At 42.2% G+C, this 18,017-nt stretch overlaps 1 protein-coding gene across 2 annotated transcripts in view; it reads right to left on the bottom strand.

Annotated features, from left to right (window-relative positions):
• Positions 1–213: 213 nt before the first annotated feature.
• DCDC2 (doublecortin domain containing 2) overlaps positions 214–18,017 on the bottom strand; it is a 159,395-nt gene continuing 141,591 nt past the window's right edge. For both annotated transcript variants that reach the window (XM_075826574.1, XM_075826575.1), the window contains 2 exons: positions 12,518–12,886; positions 214–459 (listed from right to left, as the gene is read on the bottom strand). In XM_075826574.1, coding sequence (XP_075682689.1) covers positions 361–459; positions 12,518–12,886 — 468 coding nt within the window. In that variant the 3' untranslated portion in view covers positions 214–360. The remainder of the gene's footprint in view (positions 460–12,517; positions 12,887–18,017) is intronic.

Here is an 18,017-nt window from a genome sequence, read left to right as displayed (position 1 = left end):
TTTGCATTGACTTGTTCACCAAATGTAATAGAAGAAGCAATAAGTATATAGGAAGAGACTGGGAATAGTGCAATGTTACTGGTAAAGTAATATGGCTTCACATAAGAAACATTCAAATTATGATTACAAAATATCTGGCGGTATAAAAAGTCCCCTAATAAATAGATTCAACAACTTTCTTGATAAAAAAAAATAACCTGCCTTAGAAACAGAGCATATTCTGATACGTTTAATATGAAGGTGTGTAGAGGTATATACAATTCTACATACATATAATCCGCCAGCTTTGTAATGATACAATAAAACATGCAGATTCAAGTATCAAGGTAGCATTGTAGAACAGGTGTCATCTTCTCCAACTTAAACTACAGCAACAAAATCCTTCTTCTCGCTTTCACTAGGGGTGGAGACCTTCTCCAGAAGTCTTGATGATGTTGGTCTTGGGAGTGAATATTCAGCCTACAGTAAAACAATATAGAAGATGGTGAACCTTTGTATTTAAATGACCACACACCATCAACTAGTCTCAATGGATACATCTATAGAAACAACTAAGTTGCATATGAAATTAGGGCTGGGCGATTTTCAATACAGATTTTTTTCAATGCTATGGGCGGTTTTCGATTTGAAACTCTATTTTCTTTTTTTTTTCCCATTTATTTAACAGTAATACCAAGAGATAATTTAATAAATAATTTTCTAACATATATTACTATAATCATTGTACGTAACTTCACAACTTTTAACCTCTGCAAATACTTTTTTTTATCAGAAATACAATTGAAGAAATGTCCATCTAATTGATTATAACGTCTGTGTTCCCCAGCAGGGAACTGGTTAACAGACTCTATAATCAATGATGCGCTGCGTGCACTAACATCCCCCTTTGGCCGTCACCACCTCAGCCGGTTTGAAATAAATTACATTAAGGCTAAATCCACAGGAAAGTGATTGGACGGTGAAAAACGGTCCGTGTGTCAGCCAGCCCGACCACAGCACATGTGAATGGGACTCCTGGCATCGTAGTCATTTAGGCTACAGTCACACGACAGTGATAAAAAATGGCTATTAAAAACTGATCAATTGTCAGTTTTTCATGTCCATTTTGCACCAGTGTGTCTCCAAATGGATTTCCTTTGTCTAGGTTTTTTTGTCCCAAACCCATGAAAACACCACAGTGCCCTTGTACATAGTGCCACAGTGCCCCCAGAGTGCCACAGTGACATAGTACCCACATATAGTGACATAGTGTCACACCCACCATATAGTGCCACACACCCTTGCAGATAGCACCCCCTTGCCTATAGCACCCCCGCACGTAATTCACACCCCCAACCCTCTTGTAGAGCGCAGCACCACCCCCACTACACGCCTTGCAGATCGTAGCACCCCCCTACCTTGCAGTCTGCACCCCCACATGCAGATCACACCCCCACCCCAAAAAGTAAATTGCAGCACCACCACCCCTTTCTTGTAGATAGCACCACTGTGGTTTCCACTAGAAGCTGAATCCCCGGCCAGAGGTTGCCCACGCTCTGACCAGCGATTCAGCTCCTAGTGGGAGCTACAGTAGTGCTATCTACAAGAAGGATGGGGGGGTGATCTACAATGGAGGGTGGGGGTGCGATCTACAAGGGGGGTGCGATTTACAAGGGAGGGTGGGGTGCAATCTGCTAGGAAGGGGTAGTGGTGCGATCTTTAAGGGAGGGGTGCGATCCGAAAGGGGGTGGCGCTATCTACAGGGCAGTGTGGCTATATACTAGGAGTCCCTGCTGTTCCATATTGTATCATTTTGTTCAGTACAGAACAGCAGTTCCGTGGGGAAGCAGGGACAGAAAGGGGCACAAAAAGTTCCTTCCTTACCACATGAGAAGTCAAAAAAATTCTCTAGATAAAAATAGTTTTAAATTAAACATGGAGCTATCTCCTGACTACAATGCAGAAAGTATGGCTACATATCAACCTCTGAATGTGCTTTAAAATCCAACCCTTCTGAATTACTGTTATGAACAATTGTATTTTAGACCACTATAATGCCAGCTTAATCCACCCACAACCAAACACAAAAATTGGGGGAAAAAACACACCCGAAAGATAAGGGCTGCATTGCAAATATTTGTTTTTTAATTTAATATTCTGTATAAAATTGTAAATTCATGATGCCTAATCCACTTTAATTGACTTAGATTTATCCCCATTATTGTACTCTCATTTACGTTTTGCTATAAGTATGACTTCCGCACCCAACAGATTAAACCATAATTTAAATAATCCATGCAACCCTTCAATGACTAAATCAAATTACAGAACATATTAAACTAAACACCCAAAGCGTGCTGATAGTCACCTAAACCGTGCGTACAGTATGTCCCTGTGGTTGGGAAAATCTGAGCTGCACAGTTATACTATTGTATATATTATATAACATATAAAAGTGATGCTGTATATCCAAAAAAGGTCTTAAAGCTAAACTCAAATTAATGGATAAATGAATTATAATTGAATTAGTTATTATATAATGTACTATATATATATATGTATATATATATATATGTATATATATATATATATATATATATATATATATATATATATATTGTGAGACAGTGACAGGTAAAGTCATTGAGGGAAGGTACATTTCCCCTAGAATCCTGTCATATGTATCCTAGGCTCCAGGGAATGAGTAGTTCTTGCAATAGAAAGCTCTAGCTTTCCAATCTCAGCTTAAGGAAAAGCCGGAAAAAGGGCCTGGAGTTGGATTGGGGAAGAGCAGGGCGGGTTCCACAATCCCTAGTCCATCTCTGTTTGTAGGACAAGGCTGCTGCTCAATTAGCTGCACCTGCAGCCTGTGTATAAAAAGGTGCAGACACAGTGTGTGTCAGTCTCAGCCCTGACTCATTCTGGAGTAGCCTGTATTCTATGTGAGTAAAGACCTGTGTTACTTTGTGTCCAGTGCCTGGTAGGAAGGCACTTGGTATAGTTAGGTAATATCTTGTTTAGTTAGTGCTCAGACGAGCAGGATTTATTTTGTATTTTGCCTTGTTGTACAAGAGGATGTTTCTTTGACAAGAATAAAACACAGGCAAACCCCTGTTATGAACTTTAATGCACGGTGTCCCTGTCTCTGGCTACTAAGAAACCGCTGTACCAACCTCTCCTGATGCTAAACCCTCACATATGGTGGCCGATGCGGGCACGGTCTTAAAGAGACATACACCTATTTAAAAGGACTTTTGCTGCTCCAAGCGGAAAATCGTTGCTAGGGGCAACAACGCAATTTTTTTTCCCCCGAGAGTGCTTGGAAGTGTATGTCTTGGGTGAAGGCGGCAACAGGGCTAGAAAAGGAGACTGTTAAAATGGATGAAATACTTAAACAGCTGATTCAGGCTAATATCAACCAGGGGAAGATAAGCACAACTCTGCAAGAAGCCAGCACGACTCAGCGAGTGGTGCATGAGGAAGCCATGCGTGCACAGGCTGAAACCAATATTCTGCTGGGTGAAGCCCACAGACTGGCCTTAAAAGAACAGCAGCAAATTAATCGCCATTTGCAAGACCAAATTCAGGCCTCAGTGGAGAGGTCAGCGGGGCCTCATGGTTTGCGCCAATCCACTCGTGCAGCGGTACAGACATCTCTGCAGAAGATGACACCCACCGACGACGTTGAGGCCTATCTCATGGTGTTTGAGCGAGTGGCAGAACGAGAGAAGTTATCTTCAGATCAGTGGGCAGCAGTGGTGGCACCTTTCCTAACCGGAGAGCCGCAAAAGGCGTACTTTGATCTCAATGAGCAGGATGCCAGGGATTACTCCAAGCTGAAGGGTGAGATCCTTGCCCGTCTGGGTGTTAATATGAATGTGCGTGCTCGACGGGTGCACAACTGGACTTTTGTGGAACACCTACCTGCCCGATCACAAATGTATGATCTTGTCCATCTTGCAAGGAAATGGCTACAGCCGGAGGAATCAACCCCTGCGCAGATCGTGGAGAGAGTGGTGCTCGACAAATACATCCGCTCCTTACCACCGAAGGTTCAGCGTTGGGTCGGTCAAGGAGATCCTACAGATGCGGAACAGCTGGTGAACCTGATTGAAAGGTACAGAGCTACTCAGGATCTACTCCAAGAAGTACCGCCTGGATGTTCTAACCCCAGGAACAGCAAATAGTGCGGAGCACCCGGTAAGACTGTTCCATTTACTAGAGGGGTGAGAAATGTCTTTAAGGGAGGTGGCTCAGAAGGGGAGCAGATGGAGGGAAGAAATCCCAGAGAGACACTGAAGGCCAGACCAGGGTCTCAAGTTGGGGACCGGGGCCGCATACAGTGCTGGCGGTGTTATGGACCTGGGCATATTGCTGCCAATTGTCCCCTGACTACTGAGCCAATGGAGTGTGATGCAGCAAGGCGAATATCCTTGTTTGCACGTCCTGTTTGTTCTGCTAAGACGGTTTACGAGACTGAACAATAAATGTGTGTCGTAAAAGTGGAAGGGTGTACTGTGAGTGCCTTGCTGGATTCTGGGAGTCTGGTTACCCTGGTGCATGCCAGCCTGATAGACGCTGGAACATTCAGAGGACATAGTATAGGGGTCCTGTGCATTCATGGGGACACTAAAGAATACCCCACCGCTTTGGTCACTCTAGAGACTTCCTGTGGAACCGCTTGTCATGAAGTGGGTGTGGTCAAGTCCCTGATGCACAGTGTGATCCTGGGAAGAGACTTCCCAGTGTTCTGGGACTTGTGAAGGAAGAAAGATGTAACCTCCACTGTATATGTTAATGATGGTATTAATGTGTGCGCTGTGATTAGCCCAGAACCATTTAACGAGGATGCTGAGGTGCCAGCAGTAGGGGTGACCACTGAGCCTGATAAATTTCCTCTGGCTGTTTTTGCTGGTGAAACAGATGAGCAGGAGTTAAATGTATCACGTAACAATTTTGGGACAGCTCAACTTAGCGATCCCACATTGGTAAAAGCCAGGGAAAATACTAAGGTATTAAATGGAGTGCCTCAATATCCAGTGGCTGATAAGGTGTTTCCACACATGGCGGTTAACCAGGATTTGCTGTATCGGATAGATAACGTACGTGGGGAGGTTGTCGAACAGCTGGTGATACCCCAACCGTATCGTAGAACGGTGTTGGACCTGGCTCATAAACACGTGCTGGGTGGACATCTAGGTTGCGAAAAGACCAGAGAGCGTATCTTACAACGATTCTTCTGGCTGGGGGTATATACGGAAGTTCAGAGGTATTGCGAGTCCTGCCCGGAGTGTCAGATAACGGCTCCTATGCCACATTTTAGGAGTTCGCTAGTGCCTTTGCCTATCATTGGGATCCCTTTTGAAAGAATTGCCATGGATCTGGTCGGCCCTTTAGTCAAATCCTCTAGAGGACATCAATATATCCTAGTGGTGTTGGACTATGCCACACGCTACCCTGAGGTAGTCCCTTTGCGAAATTCCTCTTCAAAAGCCATTGCAAGAGAGTTGTTTTACATGTTTTCCCGTACTGGTTTACCTAAGGAAATCCTTACCGATCAGGGAACTCCCTTTATGTCCAAAATCACCAAGGAATTATGTAAACTGCTGAAAATTAAACACCTGTGTACCTCTATATATCACCATCAAACTGATGGTCTTGTCAAAAGATTCAATAAGACATTAAAAGGCATGTTGAGGAAGGTGGTTAGTAAGGATGGGAAGGATTAGGACTGTCTTCTGCCCTATTTGATGTTCGCTGTACGTGAAGTTCCTCAATCATCCACAGGGTTTTCTCCTTTTGAACTTGTATACGGCAGACAACCCCGTGGTCTCCTGGACATAGCCAAGGAAACCTGGGAGCAAGAGTCCACACCTTATAGGAGTGTAATTGAGCATGTCACGTTGATGCAAGACCGAATTGCTGCGGTCATGCCAATAGTTAAGGAACACTTGGAGCAAGCTCAGGATGCTCAGAGCAGGGTGTATAACCGAACTGCTAAACTTAGAAATTTTAACTCTGGTGATCGAGTGTTGGTCTTAGTGCCAACCGTAGAAAGCAAATTTATTGCTAGATGGCAAGGGCCGTATGAGATAATTGAAAAGGTGGGGGATGTAAATTATAAAGTTTACCAACCAGGTAAAAGGAAGACAGTGCAGTTATACCATGTAAACTTAATTAAGCCATGGAAAGAAAGAGAGACCCTCGTGGCAGTAAGTACCCCCTATAGTAACCCAGATGTGTATGTGTCAGAATCCCTCGCAAAGCCACAGAAACAGGAGACAAAAGAGTTTGTGCAGAGAAACACAGACGTGTTTTCAGAACTGCCAGGACAGACTAGTATAATAAAACATGACATTGTGACCGAGCCTCAGGTTCGGGTCCACTTGAAACCCTACAGAGTCCCTGAAGCTCGCAGACAAGCCATATCTGAGGAGGTCAAGAAAATGCTAGACCTTGGGATTATTGAAGAGTCAAAAAGTGAGTGGTCCAGTCCCATTGTATTGATTCCGAAACCAGATGGGTCATTACGTTTCTGTAACGACTTCCGCAAGTTAAATGAGATGTCAAAGTTTGATGCATACCCAGTGCCAAGAGTTGACGAGTTAATAGAGAGACTGGGCCATTCAAGGTATTTTTCAACACTTGATATAACCAAAGGCTATTGGCAAGTACCCCTCATGGAGGGCGCCAAAGAGAAAACTGCGTTCATCACCCCGGATGGTCTGTTTCAATATATTTGTTTACCATTTGGGCTACATGGGGCTCCAGCGACCTTTCAAAGGTTAATGGACATAGTCCTCAAACCCCATCGTCGGTATGCTTCGGCATATCTGGACGACATTATAATCTTTAGTGATGACTGGGAAAGCCACTTACCAAAAGTACAAGCAGAACTAAACTCCCTCAGAGCCGCGGGGTTAACAGCAAACCCAAAGAAATGTTCCTTAGGCTTGGAGGAAGCACGGTATCTGGGGTACATAATTGGGAGAGGGGTGATAAAGCCACAGGTCAACAAAGTTGAGGCTATCCAAAACTTGCCCCAGCCCTCAACCAAAAAGCAGGTCAGAGCTTTCCTAGGAATTGTAGGGTATTACCGCAGGTTCATTCCAAACTTTGCCAGCACAGCAGCGCCCCTGACAGATCTTACCAAGGGAAGTAAGTCTGTCATGGTCAAGTGGGACACGAAGGCTGAAAGCGCCTTTCAAGAGTTGAAACTGGCCCTGTGTAACCAACCAGTCTTAGTCACTCCTGACTTAAAAAAGGAGTTTGTTGTCCAAACTGATGCTTCTGATGTGGGGCTCGGAGCAGTTCTGTCACAAGAGGTGGGTGGTGAGGAACATCCTGTGACCTATTTGAGCAGAAAGCTTACCCCGGCTGAGAAAAACTATAGCATAGTTGAACGTGAGTGCTTGGCCATTAAGTGGGCACTTGAGTCCCTGAGATATTATTTATTGGGTCGTCGGTTTAGGTTGGTTACAGACCACTCTCCTCTTACGTGGATGTGTCAAGCTAAAGAGAGAAATTCAAGAGTTACACGGTGGTTTCTTACTTTGCAGAACTTCAAATATACTGTGAAACACAGAGCAGGAAAACTGCAGGGCAATGCTGACGCTTTGTCTAGGACACACTGCCTTGTAGCTAAATGTGTCCGATCCCACGGGCTCGAACAGAGGAAGAGGGTATGTGAGACAGTGACAGGTAAAGTCATTGAGGGAAGGTACATTTCCCCTAGAATCCTGTCATATGTATCCTAGGCTCCAGGTAATGAGTATTTTTTGCAATAGAAAGCTCTAGCTTTCCAATCTCGGCTTAAGGAAAAGCCGAAAAAAGGGCCTGGAGATGGATTGGGGAAGAGCAGGGCGGGTTCCCCAATCCCTAGTCCATCTCTGTTTGTAGGACAAGGCTGCTGTTCAATTAGCTGCACCTGCAGCCTGTGTATAAAAAGGTGCAGACACAGTGTGTGTCAGTCTCAGCCCTGACTCAGTCTGGAGTAGCCTGTATTCTATGTGAGTAAAGACCTGTGTTACTTTGTGTCCAGTGCCTGGTAGGAAGGCACTTGGTATAGTTAGGTAATATCTTGTTTAGTTAGTGCTCAGACGAGCAGGATTTATTTTGTATTTTGCCTTGTTGTACAAGAGGCTGTTTCTTTGACAAGAATAAAACACAGGCAAAGCCCTGTTATGAACTTTAATGCACGGTGTCCCTGTCTCTGGCTACTAAGAAACCGCTGTACCAACCTCTCCTGATGCTAAACCCTCACAATATATATATATATATATATATATATATATATATATATATATATATATATATATATATATATATATATATATATATATATATATATATATAATAGAATATATAATTGTAAACATATACCCCATTAAAAGGAAATTATGACATTTCCCACCATTGACACGTTACTTCATTATGTTTCTATTACGATCACATAGCTAGCTAAACTGTTAATGTAATGTTGCACTGAAATAGTTGATGGAGTAATCTTGTCTGGTTTAGAAAACAGATTTTGAAATACCCTTTTAGAGAATTTTGAGCTAATATGGGGGGTCCCTTGTTTAGGACCCTAATCTTATAGACATTGACAAGAGTGGCTGCAAATAGTGTCTCTAGTTTGGAGGTATCCATGCAGCGTGTCCATGAATTACACAGACAACCCATTGATTTCAATTGGAACTGTGTAATGAGTCACTTCTCCTGTGGTGGCACTGCAGGGTCAGGCTCCTCCACTCATTACAGCTAGTTGCTGACAGGTTTCAGATGGGGTCGGCCCTCTTTCGAGGCAATAGGTATATAGGTATTAGGGACTGTATTCTCCACTAATAACCTGGTTAAGGACAGTTAATGAGCCATTCCTGTCTTTGGACTACCAATAGGAGTCATCTGAGCCTCACCCTACTTGATGCTCGCGTTGTAGGAACTTCACTGGTAAGATCATTTCAATTTATTTGCACACATTGCTTTGCGGTTGAAGCAATATTGATTGTTCCAGTGACATATTGCTGTATGGAATATAACTTGGACTCTTGGTAGTGATCTGTGTCTCCTCCGTGAGTAGTCACCCTTGGTGACCACAAATAGTTTAAAAGTTGTTTGCCATATGTGCCCAATTATTTTCATGACATATAAGTAAAGGTTATATTTTATTGCTGTCACTTACGCTGATGCTGGTCCTGGTAAAGTTCCCGAATACGACGAATTTTTATGACACGCATATGGAATACTGTAAAGGTATACTGTACGTTACCAAACTATTTATCACATTCCAACATTTTGCAAAGGCATTTGACACTGTCCCCCATAGACGCCTAATGGGTAAATTAAGGACTATAGGTTTAGAAAATATAGTTTGTAATTGGATTGAGAATTGGCTCAAGGACCGTATCCAGAGAGTTGTGGTCAATGATTCCTTCTCTGAATTGTCACCGGTTATAAGTGGTGTACCCCAGGGTTCAGTGCTGGGACCACTATTATTCAACTTATTTATTAATGATATAGAGGATGGGATTAATAGCACGATTTCTATTTTTGCAGATGACACCAAGCTATGTAATATAGTTCAGACTATGGAAGATGTTCATGAATTACAGGCAGATTTAAACAAACTAAGTGTTTGGGCGTCCACTTGGCAGATGAAGTTTAATGTAGATAAATGTAAAGTTATGCATCTGGGTACCAACAACCTGCATGCATCATATGTCCTAGGGGGAGCTACACTGGCGGATTCACTTGTTGAGAAGGATCTGGGTGTACTTGTAAATCATAAACTCAATAACAGCATGCAGTGTCAATCAGCTGCTTCAAAGGCCAGCAGGATATTGTCGTGTATTAAAAGAGGCATGGACTCGCGGGACAGGGATGTAATATTACCACTTTACAAAGCATTAGTGAGGCCTCATCTAGAATATGCAGTCCAGTTCTGGGCTCCAGTTCATAGAAAGGATGCCCTGGAGTTGGAAAAAATACAAAGAAGAGCAACGAAGCTAATAAGGGGCATGGAGAATTTAAGTTATAAGGAAAGATTGAAAGAATTAAACCTATTTAGCCTTGAAAAAAGACGACTAAGGGGGGACATGATTAACTTATATAAATATATTAATGGCACATACAAAAAATATGGTGAAATCCTGTTCCTTGTAAAACCCCCTCAAAAAACAAGGGGGCACTCCCTCCGTCTGGAGAAAAAAAGGTTCAAGCTGCAGAGGCGACAAGGCTTCTTTACAGTAAGAACGGTGAATTTATGGAATAGTCTACCGCAGGAGCTGGTCACAGCAGGGACAGTAGATGGCTTTAAAAAAGGCTTAGATAATTTCCTAGAACAAAAAAATATTAGCTCCTATGTGTAGAAATTTTCCCTTCCCTTGGTTGAACTTGATGGACATGTGTCTTTTTTCAGCCGTACTAACTATGTAACTATGTAACTATGTAACTAGAAATCATTGTGTTACTTATAATTAAGCTTAATCATTATCTTCGTACTTCAGCTCTGCCCATATTATTTTTCATTCTTCTAGTGTACTAAGCCTTTCGTATCATTTAATGAAATAGTTAATTTCATTAAGAAATATGGAGAAACAAAATCTACATTTCTTCTGCACTTCTGACACCTACTGGCCCGTAGACATGTTACATATTGTCTGTGCATTTCTCTGATTTTACCGTTCCAGCATCTGTCATCTTAATTTTCCATGTACTCGGTCAGCTCTCCAGGCTATAGTGAATGCCTCTGGTTATTAGCTGAGTGTATACAGATTAATATTAGGGACTACTAGACTGCTTAGTATGCAAACAGTCCACAGGGAGAAACACACAATTATAAGTCCTCAGAAATGTTTATAAATTATACTCCAAAAAAGAATAGGTCGCGGCCCAATTCTTTGAAAGCAGCCTTTCATGCACTGGGATTTCTACATGAGGCATCTCCCTGCATTCTTATTCCGCCCCTATGCCCCTACAGACAGCATGCATTTCGATGGGTACTCACATTAACAAGTGCCTCATCCTGTACCCACTATATTGGGAGTGCCATGAATGATGCCAACTATCTCCACTGTGTATAACAGCGGACGTGACTGACAGTAGGACTAAGAGTCATTATCTCCACTGTATAGCACTGGGATTTTTTCTTTTTTTTTCTTAAAGTAGTGTGAAGAATTCCAGTTGAGACAGTTGGTAGCAGCAAAAAAACAGGACAATATCAACCAGCATGTACTCACTATGATATAACCTACTATTACAATGAATGAAGACTGATGGCTGAAGTCACTGACTTGTGTAAAGCTTATTATTCTGTAGGTGCATTTGTAATAGAGAAGGTTGACCTATGATGAGCCACTATTACATTTAGTAGCCAGTTTATTGTTTTATATTTTCTGTAAAGTGTTTATTATGCAGATACTACTCACATCAGATTAATTCCCGGACTGTTCAGTGCAAGGTTTAATGGGTAACCAACTAGATCTGCAAACTATGAATGTGGGATGATTGTGGGTGAAGCGTTGGTGCGATCAAAAGCTAAACCTCTGTGAACACACTAGTGAATTGTTCCTGAGCAGCAGCTGTTAAAGTTTTCAGAGGGTGAAGAATAAGACAAAAACAGGGACTGAACGCAATGCCTGTGATGGTAACTATTTATTGGGGGCTGGAGCTGAGAGGAAGGTTGTTAGACTTGTACAAGCAAACAGACTTGCAGCAGTGTATAAAATAACAGATCATCTGAATCAGGGACCAAAGACGATCTCAACCTCTCAACTTACAATGCCATACATTAAAACATTCAGGATGGGCAAAAGGGGACCCTTAGGCTATATTCACACGACCGAGCGTCAAATCGGCCGTGAAAAACAGCCATTCCTCTCGGCCGAGTCGATTGAGGAATCCGGGAAAATGGGCAAAAAAAGGACATGCCCTATTTTTTGCCAGGCCATTCACATGGTCTGTTAAAAAAACGGGCTGTGTGAATAGCCCCATAGACATGCATTCATTTTAATGCGGACGTGTGACAGCAGTTAAAAAAACGTCCATCACACCACCAACAATCCCTGTCATCTGAATAAACCATAAAAGTATTGACTAGGTGTACTTAATAAACTGGACAGTGATTATATAATGAGATTACATAAACAGCAGATCCCTCATATTGGCTTGCTATTGGGGACACTGTAATAATACAGGAGGCAGTCAGATGATTTGTTGGTAATTAGGCTCTGGGTTTACTATTGCCTGTGTCCTAGCCTGTTGATGGGAATATTCCTGATTGTTAAAGACGATATCCCTGTCATTAGGCTATATAAGGCAAGTTATAGATATGGAATTCTCATATAAATTAGTGTGAGATCAATAAATGACAATATTCAATGTCCATAAGTTGCACTAACTAAGATAGTCACACCTTTGATAAGCAAACATAGTTCACCTATATAACCCTCAATATTATATATGTTGATATTAAAATAAAATATGTTAAAAAAAAAAAAACTATGTTTGATATTATTTATACTATAGCTTTTAGCTTTACCTGACTTTGGTCATTCGTGTTTCCATCATGGACTTCAACTTCTTCTCTCCCATAAATATCACCGTTAATTTGCCCAATGGCTTCACCATGTGTGTTTACTGAATTTAAATGCTGATCTTCTTCCCAAAGTCCATCTCCATAATTATCATTCACATCTTCTGAATCATTGTGCATCTTCCCATGATTGGCTTCGACTTCATGACTTACCATACTATGCTCATCATTTTCACCTGTTTCCTCTTCATGGAGGTGATCTGCTTGAACGTTATTAAGGCCATCTTCCTGTTCCTCTTCTTCCTCTTCCGCAGACTCATCACCATCTTGACCATCATTATCTCTTTCTTCTTCTTCAACTGTTTCAGCCACTCTCTAAAACAATAAAAGATTCATTAAAGATGGAGAATAGCTGGAGAGTCACAGGTTGACCATTGCTGTAAATGACTGAGCTATGAAGTCTATATACAGTATATCTTTGAATATGAAAAAATGACCATATTCAAATTCAATGTATAGTAATTTAGAACAATTTGCAATACTGACTTTACAAGGGGTTAATGTAGTGTACATTTACTTATTCAAGCCATTGAGCACAAATTTTACAGAAATATTACAGAATATTAGAAACTTACATAAAATTTGCTAAGAAAACACAGTTGTTCTCAAAACCAAGATGTGATAAAATAGTTGATCACACCTACTCTGAGAAGACTGTAATTTTAACCGGTTCAGGACCTGGCTATTTTGATCCTTTGGGACCAGACAAAGGGGAAATTAGCCCCCTTATAGTGAGTATTGTCACTAATAGGGCTGTGCTGGGTCTAGTAAGACCCAGCAGCAGTCTGCCACTAACGGCATCCCGGCATTCATGTGACCAGTCACATGATCACCGGGACCAATAGAGGCAGCGGCGCTGCTGCTGCCTCCATTCATGAGCGTTGTGTAGAAGACATGAGAGAAGATAGAAGCAGTGAAAGCTGCTTCCATCTTCTCCTCAGGGTCCCCGGCAGTCACTGACTACCGGAGACCCGACATTCAGCTGCCCGATCGCTCGGGCAGCAAGCTAAAACCCACGCCGTAAATAGTCTATGGCGCGGGTTCTAAAGACCCTGACCACTGGCTATAAATACACAGCCAGCAGTCAGGAACCGGTTAAATAACTTCTAAGGGCCTGTTCACATCAGCGTTGGCTTTCTGTTGAGGGGTTCCGTCTGAGGTTTCCGTTGGGTGAACCCCACAACGAAAAGTCAAAATGAAAACTTAGCTTCCGTTTGCATCACCATTGATATCAAGTTGACTGCGCTATTGATTCCGTAGAAAAAAACGAAACCTGCCGGAATGGTGACAAATGGAAACCATTAGCAATGTTTCCATCACCATTGATAAAAATTGTGATGCAAACGGAAGCAAAGGTTTCCATTTGACTTTCCGTAGAGGGGTTTACCTGACGGAAACCTCCGACGGAACCCCTCAACGGCAAGTAAACGCTGATGTGAACAGGCCCTTACACAACTTTGAGACCCAGAAATGAGATACCCACAGATTGCTAACACTAGATTTCCATCTTTTTCACAGAAACAATACAGCAGCACACTACGCTATTGTTTCCGTGAAAAAAACGGAACCCTAGCGGAATGGAGGCAAACTGAAACAAACTGAAACCCAAAAAATGGTATTGCAAACGGAAACGATACTTTCCGTTTGACTTTCCGTTCATGTGTTCCTCTGACGGAACAGATGAACGGAAAGTCGAACGGCAAGGCCAATGCTGATGTGAAGAGGCCCTCAGTTAGCACCTATAGGCAATGAAAACCTTCTATTTATTTCCCATGGCGCTTACTGCTTGTCTGTTTTTTAGCTCAGCTTTATTAGGGCCGAACAGTGATCTTTGACTACAGCTGAGCTGCAATGGTTAGGTCAATGTCACATGAGTATAATACCGGCGCATTTTTGCCCCCCTTTTATGGCTACAAATTCCGGAACAAACGTAACATCATAGATGCCTATGATGTTGTTAGTTCCTTTCATTAGACCCTCAATAGGGATAACATTTATGTCCAAATACGGGAGCAAAAATGTGCTACCGGTAGTATTCCACATGTGACATCGGTCTTATCTATTTCCTATCCCATCATTGGCTCAGGCTGCTGCTCTCTCCCTTCTCTCTGCAGCTCTGCCTCTTCTGATTGGCTGCTGTATATAAACACAAGTTTATTACACGCTCCCAAATTCCCAAAGGAAACTACAGAGGCAAATGAGCCTTAGTAAGGGGAATCATGAAGACTCCCTTTAATTTGCTATACTAGAGCTTATCTCACAAACATCCAATTTTGGTTAAAATTAAGTTGTCCAGTTTTAGGCAATATGTTCACTGCTTTATATCTCAGGTAGTCTTTATTAAGTTAACAAAACATAAAGTTAGAAAAGTTGTCAGCAGGTGTTTATTTCACCCTCAGCAAACCTATAAGAGCTAACATATGCATCAGAACAAGTCTACAAAAGGTAGAGTAAAGCTTTCAAGTACAATATATGTGTATTTCATTCTGGCATCAAAACGTCAACTCTGACTCTTGTCTTCCCTAGAAAGTGCACAGATATAAAAGAACTAAGATGGTCAAAAAACATTGCTTCTAAAACATTCATATAATATGGCAACATGCCTTTCGTGTTGCTTGTAATTTATAATGAAAAGCAGCATCAAATAAAGGTTTCTTTGGAGAAAAAAAGTGATGAAGTTGAGAAGTTTTCTAAGAGGAAACTTGTATCTGGTAACAGTTTTATTTACATGATACTTCAGTGAATGACAGTTTTCTAGTTAAAGTGACCAAGCACCATAAATAACTGAATGTCCCCCTAGTGGCAGCCCATTAGAAAGGAAGTACAGCTTTGAGATTTTACAGAAAAAGCACTCAATGATTGCTACAACAAGTACATTTACCAAGCGGTGGTTCCTTCTCTTTCTCTTCCACTACTAACAAAGCTTAGAGACACCATAGAACAAAATAGAGACCATTAGTGGTGATCCATCTTTCCAGCCCTTTCATTTGATACTACTACAACCAATGAGACAGGCTCTGATAACACTGTCATCAAGGCTTCCATTATTACAGGTGGCATGATAAATACTGATGATCCGTTGTATAAGGGTATGTTCACACGATTAACAAAATACGTCTGAAAGTTTTTCGCGGCGTTTTCGCAGCGTTTTTTACGGCCGTTTTTGGAGCTGTTTTCAATAGAGTCTATGAGAAAATGGCTCCAAAAAGTCCCAAGAAGTGTCCTGCACTTCTTTTGACGAGCCGTCATTTTACGCGCCGTATTTTGACAGCGATGCGTAAAATGACAGCTCGTCTGCACAGAACATCGTAAGACCCATTGCAAGCAATGGGCAGATGTTTGTCGACGTATTAGAGCCATCTTTTCAGGCGTAATTCGAGGCGTAAAACGCCTCCATTACGTCTGAAAAGAGGTTGTGTGCACATACCCTAAGGCCTCATGCACACGACCGTAGAATTCGTCCTTAATTACGGACCGCAATTACAGTCCGTAATTACGGACCTATTCATTTCTATGGCCGACAGACACCTTCCTGTATATTTACGAGAAGTTGTCCGTGCCGTAAAAACCTTCTGTAAAAAATAGAACATGTCCTATTTTTTTATTTTACGGACTGTGCTCCCATACTTTAGAATGGGAGCACAGCCCGCAAATGCAGACGGCTGTCCACGGCCGTCTGCGGACAGCCCTGCCCGTAATTATGGACCATGATTACGGGCACGGTCGTGTGCATGGGGCCTAACAAATTCTAACAGATCCCATTGCCTTATAATGGGCCTGTCAGGTTTCCATTTTTTGACACGAAAGAAGAGCGCAACAGACTGTTATTCTGGCCGTCAGAGCAATGGAAACCTGAAGGAACAGGCCCTAATGCTCGTGTGAACATAGCCATAGTAACATGCAACATATTGTAGAGCCATAGTGGGAAGACACCATTCAGTGTAGAACAAAAAAGACATGTAATGGGAGATTTTAATATCGACTCGTGGCTCCTTCCATATTAGGCTGGATTCACACGAGCATGTTCGGTCCGTAAAGGACGGAACGTATTTCGGCCACAAGTCCCGGACCGAACACACTGCAGGGAGTCGGGCTCCTAGCATTATAGTTATGTACGATGCTAGGAGTCCCTGCCTCTCCGGGGAACTACTGTGCAGTACTGAAAACATGATTACAGTACGGGACAGTTGTCAGGCAGCGAGGCAGGGACTCCTAGCGTCGTACATAACTATGATGCTAGGAGCCCGGCTCCCTGCAGTGTGTTCGGTCTGGGACTTGCGGCCGAAATACGTTCCGTCCTTTACGGACGTAATGTGCTCGTGTGAATCCAGCCAAACACTACACCACCATTGGCAAAGGGTCCAACAAGGGGGTTGTATAATAAGAGGAGATAAAAGAATACGCTTGCAGGCCATCATGGACAAACAAAACAAAATATAATAAATTAATACGCAGATTGGATAACCATTAATAAAAGATATGCACATATTCATGGCAGATCTTGAAAGGCAACTCTTTACCTGCAACTTTATCTTTTCAATAAGGAGCTTAGCCCCACAGCATCCCGCTATTGAGCCCCTTCCATCTCTTCTGGCACAGAAGGATGACATACGTCTGCCCCCTCCCCTGTGTGTTAACGTTGCATTGATTGTGGAAAGGCAGAGCCCTGCACCGATTTATATAACTCATAGGGAAAGTGGTACGGCCAAACTAAGCTGAGCCCCATCGTCTTATGAGCCCCATAGAAGCTGCAGCCTATGTTGTTTATACTCCTTTTCTACCTGGAATGTGGGCTTTCTACTAAGTGTGTGTCACAACTTTCTCCATTTAATGAAAAAATACACCCCAGAAAGCTGGAATGCAGATCAATGTCTAGAGACAATGGTAAGATTACATGCGCCAGCCATACTATAAAGATTTACAGTAACATTATACAGACCGATCAAAAAGCTATATTATAGACAGTCCAGGGATCAAGGGCCCGCAACGGTGTTATTGCTACATCCTAATATATAATTCAATATTTGATCACTTTCTGCCGCAATACGAAAAGTTCTACTTTACATGAAAGCAATTTCAGCTCAAACCTCCTACTTAGAAATTCCTGGAGTGTCTTTGCCCTAGAGTTAGTTATTTATAAAAAGAAAAATGAAATAATTAGTTATGGTCAGAGAACGATGATGGCCGGCTTCAAACACAGCTTTCATTTTGGACATTGCATGCATTATTGGTATTCCCTTTAATGTCCGGCTGCCACTCCGTGAACTCTCTGACCCTTTACTAATTTGCTTACTTGGAAATCATCTCACAGTGCATTTATTGTACAGAAAAAAATGACTGGATGTAATGCAAGTTAATGAGTTAATTACGAGAGATACTGGAACTCGTCTGCCGCAATATTACCAGTCAGGAACCTGATTTACCTCTTCTGCTCATGATCAGGAGA

This window comes from Rhinoderma darwinii, chromosome 5 (assembly GCF_050947455.1).
Source record: "Rhinoderma darwinii isolate aRhiDar2 chromosome 5, aRhiDar2.hap1, whole genome shotgun sequence".
Taxonomy (NCBI): domain Eukaryota; kingdom Metazoa; phylum Chordata; class Amphibia; order Anura; family Rhinodermatidae; genus Rhinoderma; species Rhinoderma darwinii.
The sequence above is the reverse complement of the archived record's forward strand: the minus strand, read 5'-3'. Positions and strand labels throughout refer to the sequence as shown.